Source organism: Xenopus laevis, chromosome 5L (genome assembly GCF_017654675.1).
Source record: "Xenopus laevis strain J_2021 chromosome 5L, Xenopus_laevis_v10.1, whole genome shotgun sequence".
Classification (NCBI taxonomy): domain Eukaryota; kingdom Metazoa; phylum Chordata; class Amphibia; order Anura; family Pipidae; genus Xenopus; species Xenopus laevis.
The window spans coordinates 41,560,032-41,569,895 of NC_054379.1; the positions used below are offsets into that span (position 1 = coordinate 41,560,032).

A 9,864-nucleotide genomic window follows, 5' to 3' on the forward strand; every position below is an offset into this window, starting at 1 on the left:
AAATGCATGATCCAATATATCTTATAGGGGGGCTCCTTTTGCCTAGAAGATGTATTAGAGGTCACTCTATTAAAATCACAAGACATCATGTCTCTCTACATGCAGAATTTGTGCAAAAGGCAGCTATTTTGTTAGATTTTGTTTGTACTGGAATCAGTTATTTGAGTGAGTTCTAATACATCTGCTAGGAAAGGAAGCCCCCCTCCCCCTATAAGATATATTGGATCATTCATCCAATGTGGCAGATGCTATTACATTGGTGTTAAAACACTGCATTGTAAGTAAAACATGGGAATTAAACTCTGAATTTGGCACACTGCATGTTGTTTAATGAGCCCATTGGAGTTTCTGCATTTTCACTTTCTGAAGCTGTAGTGCATGTGTATTTAAAATTTCACACCCAAGAAGGCATTTGTTTGCTCCTCCCTGCAAATCCCCCCAAAATATATACATTCATATGAAAACGTTTGGAAACCCTTCTCAGCCTGCCTAATAAACTACATCCACTTTCAACAAAAAAGACCACAGTTTTATGTCTTTCATTTCCCCGGAACATCCGAGTACTGGGGTGTTTTCTGAACAAAGATTTTTAGTGAAGCAGTATTCAGTTGTATGAAATTATATGGAATGTGAAAAACTGGCTGTACAAAAATGTGGGTACCCTTGTAATTTTGCTAATTTGAATGCATGTAATTGCTCAATACTTATTATTGGCAACACCAAATTGGTTGGATTAGATCGTTAAGCCTTGAAGTTCATAGGCAGGTGTGTCCAATTGCAAGTTGTGCGTCTTTGTGACTCTCCTCTGAAGAGTGACAGCATAGGATCCTCAAAGCAACTCTCATAAGATCTGAAAACAAAGATTGTTCAGTATCATGGCTCAGGGGAAGGCTACAAAAAGCTATCTCAGAGGTTTAAACTGTCAGGTTCAACTGTAAGGAATGTAATCAGGAAATGGAAGGCCACAGGCACAGTTGCTGTAAAACCCAGGTCTGGCAGGCCAAGAAAAATACAGGAGCGGCATATGCGGAGGATTGTGAGAATGGTTACAGACAACCCAAAGATCACCTCCAAAGACCTGCAAGAACATTTTGCTGCAGATGGTGCATCTGTACATCGTTCTACAATTCAGCACAATTTGCACAAAGAACATCTTTATGGCAGGGTGATGAGAAAGAAGTCCTTTCTGCACTCACACTATAAAGAGTTGTTTGTTGTATGCAAAAGCTCATTTAGTTCGAGCCACAGTCATTTTGGAACAAAGTGCTTTGGACTGATGAGACAAAATGTAGTTATTTGGTCATAATAAAAAGCACTTTACATGGCGGAAGAAGAACACCGCATTCCAAGAAAAACACCTGCTACCTACTGTCAAATTTGGTGGAGGTTCCATCATGCTGTGGGGCTGTGTGGCTAGTTCAGGGACTGGGGCCTTTGTTAAAGTCGAGGGCAGGTTGAATTCGACCCAATATCAACAAATTCTTCAGGATAATGTTCAAGCATCAGTCACAAAGTTGAAGTTATGCAGGGGGTGGATATTCCACACTTGGAAATCTACAAAGACATTTATGCAGAGGGAGAAGTACAATATTCTGGAATGTCCGTCACAGTCCCCCGACTTGAATATCATGGAAAATCTATGGGGTGATTTGAAGCAGACTGTCCATGCTCAGCAGCCATCAAATTTAACTGAACTGGAGAGATTTTGTATGGACGAATGGTCAAAAATACCGTCATCCAGAATCCAGACACTCATCAAAGGCTATAGGAGGTGTCTAGAAGCTGTTACATTTACTAAAGGAGGCTCCACTAAGTATTGATGTAATATCTCTGTTGGGGTGCCCAAATGTATGCACCTGTCTAATTTTGTTATGATGCATATTTTCTGTTAATCCAATAAACTTTGTCACTGCTGAAATTTTCATAAGACATGTTATATATTAAAAGGAAGTTGCTACTTTGAAAGCTCAGCCAATGATAAAAAAAACTCCAAAGAATTAAGGTGTTCCCAAACTTTTTCATATGACTGTATATGGTATCCTCAGCAGAACCTATTCTATTAACTAAAATAGTATTTTTCTCTAAAACTGTGTTTTTTTTATTTCTCTAAAAATTTGAGATTTAAGTGTAAAAACCACAAACAAAACTAGTACAAAACTGCGCCAAGTAAAAGCCGTTGAGGTCCCATAGAATTCAATGGGAGCTGCGCTGATCCTATTGGACCTTTTTTATTTTACATTTCAGACTTTTAGAGGTATTCGGATATAATTGTCAGAAAAACTCGAATTTTCAAAGGTATTAGAGATATTTGTGGGGGGTGAGTTCGGGTTGTTCAACTTTTTTTTTTTTACGTTCGTACTTTTTTTTTATTCAGACCTTTTAAATAATCTTCATGGCATTCATGATTTTAGAGAAATAAAATATGACATTTAATAAATGGGCCTCATATTTGATTTGATTCTATTTAATGTGTACAAACAATTTGAAACTGCTTTTAGGAATACAAGATCTACTGGAATATCGGACAATAAGGACCACATTTTGCAGCAAAACGCTTTTTTCTCTTACCTCATCTCTGTTGTCTTTTGTAGGGCTCTAGTAATGTTTACGACCATGTGGTTTCCATTGATGCTGATCATTACCTGCCCGTTGATGACACCATGATACCAACAGGTAAGAAATCTAGAAATATATTACCTATTTTCGGGGCCATATATATATATATATATATATATATATATATAGAGATATTTTGAGACAAATGGGTTTTCATTTCTTATTATTTGTGGTATATATATTGGCATTATATATTCACCTTAAAGGAGAAGTAAAGCTACCAAAGCAGTTTATTGCCAATAGATTAGCCACAATAGTGTAGCTATAACACTATATTTATTCTGCAGAATGCTTTACCATACCTGAGTAAACAGCTCTACAAGTTCTCTCTTGTTTGTTTAGGATAGCAGCTGCCATATTAGCTTGGTGTGACATCACTTCCTGCTTGAGTCTCTCCCTGCTCACTCATAGCTCTGGGCTCAGATTACAGCAGGGAGGGAGAGAGGAGCAACTGAGCATGCTCAAGCTCTAGCCCTGGAGGTTTATGCTGAAAACAGGAAGTCTGATACAGAAACCCATGTGTACACAATAGAAGGAAAGAAATGTTGTGTTTCTTTTGACAGAGGGCTCAGAGCAGCATTACTTTGAGGGTTTACTGGTGTATTTATATAGACCTTTCTGATAAATCTTACTTAATTTTAACCTTTCCTTCTCCTTTAAAGAAGAATTCAACCCCTTATTAAAAAAAAGCCTACCCACCCCACCCTACATTGACCCCCCTCCCCCCCAGCCTACTTGCTACCCCGGGTAAATGCCCCTAACTTTGTACTTACCCCTTGTGCAGATTCTGTCCAGCAGAGTTCACAGGCACCATCTTCTTCTCTTCGGGAAGTAATTGCTGCATCGGTGCATGCGCAGTTGGAACAGTCTGCTGGTCCCGAACAACTGCACATGCACCAAAAGTCACGGAAATTGCTGAAGGGCCAGAAGAAGACCTAAAGATTACAGAAGAAGAAGATGGCTGCCATGAACTCCGATGCCCTGAATCTGCACCGAGGGGTAAGTAAAAGGTTAGGGGCATTTACCTGGGGTAGCAGCTAGGCTGGGGGAGGGAGGGGGATCTATGTAGGTTTTTTTAATAAGGGGTTGAATTCTACTTTAAGGGGATCTTCCCTTGTGTTCTGTGTTCCGATTTCTTTTACAGGGGAGGTGGCGCCAGTTCTGGGAACTTGCTTTGATTTAAGGAAACCAGTAGAGCTTGGCAGTCATTTAAAGTCGTTTCATTTAGATGGCTTTGACCACAATTTTTGCTTGGGCGTCACACAGGAACAGAAGCAATGCGCAAGGTAATATGTCACTTCCTTTTCTTTCCCTTCCCGGGGGCCTGACAGAAAATGAGATGAGCTCTGGGTGAGATCATTCCCAATGATGATTGTTAAATGGGACCCTGACTCACTGCTGTGCTCACCCACCCAGTGAAATTCTGCAAAAGGCATTGACAATTAGATACTATATTGTGAACTGAATTGTATTATTTGTATGATCTTTATGGAGATGTTGTTCTACAAATGGTTATCTATTCAATTTTAGTAATGAATATAATTCAAAGTAATAAATGTGTCTCTGTCATTAGGATCAGCCATCCGCTAAGTGGCAGGGTGCTAACTGTCAGCACAACTCAGCCTGGGGTCCAGTTCTACACTGCCAATTTCCTGGATGGATCTTTGAAGGGCAAGGCTGGTAAAGTGTACCCAAAACATTCGGCATTTTGCTTGGAAACACAAGGCTGGCCTGATGCAGTTAATAAGGTACATTTCATAGCTGCAAACTGGGGTTTCAAAATAGGATAAGTGTTTATGTGCCCAGCCGTAGAATATAAAGAATTGGCAGCACTCCCAGGCCTTGTGTAAAACCGCCTTTATTCTTTCATATTCTTTCATATATCATATTCTTTCATATGCTATATGAAAGAATAAAGGCGGTTTTACACAAGGCCTGGGAGTGCTGCCAATTCTTTATATTCTACTTTGCAAAACATGTGTAGGTGAACACATGGAGTGGCGTGCACCCATTTGAAAAAGATAAGGACAAGTGAGGAGCTGGGCTAACAAAGAAAGTGTATGTGCCCAGCCGTGCCACCCAACTTCATCAATGAAGTGAGTCAAACAAAAAGCATATAGAGGCCTAGGATGTGTTGGTGCTATAAAAATGCTTAAAGGAACAGTGACACCAAAAAAATGAAATATTTTAAAGGAATAACAATATAATGTAGAGTTGATCGGCACTGGTAAAACTGATCTGTTTCCTTCAGAAACACTACTATAGTTTATATAAACAAGCTGCTGTGTAGCCATGGAGGCAGCCATTCAAAGCTGAAAAAGAAGAAAAGGCACAGGATACGCAGCAGATAACAGATAAGCTCTGTAGTATACAATGGGATACTTCAAAAGTTATCTGATATCACTGTCTATCCTGTGCTTGAATCCCAAGGCTACACAGCAGCTTGTTTATATAAGCTAGTAGCCACCAACTGATTTGTGCTGGTGCAAACCTCCCCCTCCTGAACACACACATTATAGAGGTAAGTTAGTAGGGATGCACCAAATCAAGGATTCAGTTCGGGATTCGGCCTTTTTCAGCAGGATTCGGCAGAATCCTTCTGCCTGGCCGAACCGAATCCGAACCCTAATTTACATATGCAAATTATGGGTGGGGAGGGAAATCGCGTGACTTTTTGTCACAAAACAAGGAAGTAATGACTAATTCTAAGTAACTGCTGTTGACCTGTTTGAGATTTTTTTTGTAGTTTTTAAATTATTTGCCTTCCTCTTCTGACTCTTTCCAGCGTTCAAATGGAGGTCACTGACCCCTTCTAAAAAAACAAATGCTCTGTAAGGCTAAACATGTATTGTTATTGCTACTTTTTATTACTCCTCTTTCTATTCAAGCCGTTCATATTCCAGTCTTTTATTCAAACCAGTACATGGTTGCTAGGTAAATTTGGACCCTAGCAACCACATTGCTGAAATGGCAAACTGGAGAGCTGCTTCCCCTTGGATTTTTTCAAATCGTCAGTATGAATTTGACTTTCCAAGTGCCCAATAGGAGATAGGCGAAAAGGCTAACTTGAATTCCACTGTGTGCTGGATCGGAAATCATCTTCACACCGAAGACCTAAAGCGCCTAAGCTTTTTTTACGTGTCTGCAGCTTACATTTAGTTTTTTTGCTAGGTAATGATGTGAGCATATATTTAATCAGTGTGAAGACAACTTCCGATTCAGTGCACAGAGGAATTCAAATTCGCCTTTCTTTGATGGGGCAATTCAAATTCAAGCTGAAGATTCGAAAAAAATTCCAAGGGGAAGTAAGCCTTACCTATTATTATAACGGTTTTGGGAGGCAAAAATATTATTAAAAAAAATTTGGTGATACTGTTCCTTTAAGATTCAAAGCCGTTAGAAAGTAGTTATATTCGGCTAATTTTTTTTTTAAAGATTTTTTGAAATGTAATTTGTTTCTCCACAGCCACATTTTCCAAGTTCTCTTCTAAATCCTGGAGAAGAATACAACCACACTACCTGTTTTGAGTTTTCACTTATTTAGTACATGTTCAGGCTGTGGAGGTTAAAAGAACAGCAAGTTGGAAAAACACAATTTAATTTAACCTCTGATTTGCATAATGATATTTTCCCTTCTTTAATAAATATTATGGTGCAATGTAATAAAAATGGAACAAGTTGCTTTATGTCTAGTTATAATTCATAACTAGGGATGCACTGAATCAACTATTTGGGATTCGTCCGAATCCTTTGTGAAAGATTCAGCCGAATACCAAAACGAATCCTAATTTGCATATGCAAATTAGAGGTGGGAAAGGAAAAAGTAGGAAAAGAATGTTTTACTTCCTTGTTTTGAGATGAAAAGTCACGTGATTTCCCTTCCCACACCTAATTTACATATGGAAATTAGGATTCAGATTAGCCACAAACAAGGATTCGGCCGAATCCAAAACCTGCTGAAAAAGGCTGAATCCCGAACCGAATCCTGGATTCGGTGCATCCCTAGTTATTATATTAACAAGGAGTTAGCAATCTGACAGTTTATAGCAATTACTGGCCACTTGTTCAGAAAGGAAACATCTGATTGGCTAGTATGGGTTACTAGACCTGGGCAAACTTTGCACAATTTGCTGCATAATCCCTTTTAAATGTCTGTTTAAAAAATGAAAAAGTGTATATATAATTTACCTTATGAACAGGAAAAAGGCAGAATATAAAATGGATTTGTGTATTGGCATTTGCTGGCATGTAATTAATAATAAATACTATATTGTGCTGTCTATTAACAATGATCTGCATTTGTACAGTTATAACCCACACTTGGCTGTAGATGTGTTACTTGTGTATTAGATTTCTTACATAAACCACTCTATTTGATCTTATAAAGAGCTCTAAAGAGTAAATTTACTAAGCAGCGAAAATTCGCTCAACACTTCGACAGGCGAAAATTCGCTCAGTCTACTGGTAGATCCTGATCTACATTTTGGGCACCCATAAGTGTAGATCATACCTCTCAATGTTTCAGCTCGCTGCCATAAAAGGGGGATGGGGAGTACAGTCAAGGACCTCATGACAGAGAGGGATCCCAGGGTATGTGAAGGCCAGGGTTGCCTCCTTTGTCCAAATCAAACTCCAGACAAAGGGGCCGGGCCTGTGATATCAGAAGATGGGTCTGTGATGTCACTTGCGACGCACATGAGGGCATTTGCCTAGTTTTTCAACCTGCAGAAACCAAACAGCCCCTTAAAAAACTGAGCTGTCCGGTTCTCAACCAAACAGGTGGCAACCCTAGTGAAGGCCCAAATTGTGGGGCTTATATTGCCTCCTTGACCCATACCCTTGACACTTGTCAGGTATGTCCAAGAAATGGACGTCCATATTTGTATTACTCTTCATGGGGTTCTCACACTAGACCCTGCCTTAACATGACAATGTTCTACTTGCCCCACCTATCTGGTCCTGACCTAATACCACCAACAGTTAATTGCCCGTATTGATATTAGTCCAAAGGATTTAATTCCATAACCAACAATTTTCCGCAATTGGGTAATTCCTTTAAGGCAATGAAGGAATCTATTTTATTTCTTTATTTTACATTACAACTCTTAAGGTGGCCACACACGTAGAGATCCTCTTGTTTGCAGATTTTGCCAAATGAGCAGATCTTTACCAGAAATGCCCACATTGAGGTTGGCGATACTGGGCTGATCTGATCATAGTGTATGAACTACAGGTGGTTGGATCGAGGGACTGCATCAACGACTGACTTTCGGACAGATAACAATCGGGGATGCTCGTTAGAGGGCCACATGGACCGCTTAAAATACCATTGCCCGGGGCTAAGCGCAAGAGCACTATGAGGTTTAAAATGAAGGCCCTTCGAGCCCATGCAAAAAGCACTTGCACATAGGGCAAGTACTTTGTGCATGGGCTTTACCCCAAATAAAACATATGCAGTGGTCTTTATAAAGATCCCAAAACAAAAAGCACCGTAAAGCCGGTTTATGTAGGCTGCAATAATGTAGATCAGGAGCGCCCTTAATTTACTAACGTCAGGTCTACTTTTAGCGATTGTTTACCCATTATAATAGACATCAATAATAGCAGTTAGAATTCTGACTTTCATGCGGGGGTCGCGGGCCAGATGCAAGTTGGAAGGCACGGTTCTAGAATACTAAGCAAGGTGGCCATTCTGAAACAAACTATGAGCTGTAATCAGGATTGAATGACATTGACACTTAGGGGAAGATTTATCAAAGGTCGAGGTGAATTTTCAAATAAAAATTCCGTATTTCGAACAGGTAATAATCCAAATATCAATTTATCATGTATGGTCTCTTTAAAAATTCAACCATCTAAAACCTGCCAAATTGCTGTTTTAGCCTATGGGGGACCTCATAGAACCTATTTGGAGTGAATTGGTGGACTTTATAAAATCTAAGTTTTTTTTTTGAAAAACTTTGAATCAGATTTGATTGAATGCACAATTGCTTACATTCCAATTCGGTCGAATATGGACCTATTCGACCAAAGGAAAAAAAAAAAAAAAAAAAGTAATTTTGATTGGTCTTTAAATTTACATTTTGAAGTTTTAAATTCAAAATTCGACCCTTAAAGAAAACTATACCCCCAAAATGAATATTTAAAGGGCATGTAAAGTCTAAAATAGAATAAGGCTAGAAATGCTGTATTTTGTATACCAAGTATAAACTTACTGCACCACACGCCTAATCAAATAATTTATGCTTTCAAAGTTGGCTACAGGGGGTCACCATCTTGTAACTTTGTTAAACATCTTTGCAAGACTATGACTGTGCACATGCTCTGTGTGGTCTGGGCTGCTTAGGGATCGTAATAAACAAAGCTGCTTGAGTTCTGCATGGCTGGGAAGTTTGGTGGGGGCTCCCCCTGTTGTTCATAAATATGAGCAGGGAAATATTTCCCTGCTCATTAGTTAAGGTCCATTTGACAATTCCTATCCACAGCTGTAAATGAAGGGAGAATTTCACTGCATACAGTCAGGTTTCTTATAAAAATGGTACACGTTTTTTAATAAAAGTATATTGAGTATATTTTTTTAGCCTTTACATGCCCTTTAAGCAACAGTTTATATCAAATCTAGTTTCTCAAATAAAGTGGCATATTAAAGAATCTTACCAAACTGTAATATATTTAATATTGTCCTTGCCTTGAGCCACCATTTCATGACGCCTTTGTGCTGCCTCAGAGATCACCTGACCAGAAATACTACAACTCTAACAGGAAGAAGTGTGGAAGCAAAAGACAGAACTCTTGTCTGTTAACTGGCTCATGTGATGTGACCTAACATGTATGATTTACTTGGTTAGTTTGTGTGCACTGTGAATACTAGGATCCCAGGTGGGGGCAGTCCTTTTAAAATGGCAATTTCTATTTATGATGGCACATACACTGAAAAAGCATATTATGAAAATGGTTTATTTACATTAACCAGGGTTTTACACAAGCTATTTTAGTCAATATATTTTTAGAGACCTACATCATTCTGGGGGCTATAGTTTTCCTTTAACAGAGAGTAGACCAATTAGTAAAAATGCTCTATTTCTCAAGTTTCACATAAAGATTACTTGCAATAGCAGTAAACATAGAATACTTTTGAGTCCACTAATAAGAGCCTAGAGTTTAGACATCAAAACCTCAGGTTCATCTTACTTTTAAACAATGCAAGCCATATTACTGTACAGCCGAGAAACACACCACACATTTATA

General features: G+C 38.9%; 1 protein-coding gene across 4 annotated transcripts in view; it reads left to right on the forward strand.

The window, feature by feature from the left end:
- galm.L (galactose mutarotase (aldose 1-epimerase) L homeolog) overlaps positions 1-6,902 on the forward strand; it is a 49,562-nt gene extending 42,660 nt beyond the window's left edge. For 3 of the 4 annotated variants that reach the window (XM_018261531.2, XM_018261532.2, XM_018261530.2), the window contains exons 5-8: positions 2,592-2,673; positions 3,761-3,902; positions 4,190-4,364; positions 6,083-6,438. In XM_018261531.2, the coding sequence (XP_018117020.1) occupies positions 2,592-2,673; positions 3,761-3,902; positions 4,190-4,364; positions 6,083-6,160 (477 nt within the window). In that variant the 3' untranslated portion in view covers positions 6,161-6,438. 4 annotated transcript variants of the gene reach the window in all.
- Positions 6,903-9,864: the final 2,962 nt, after the last annotated feature.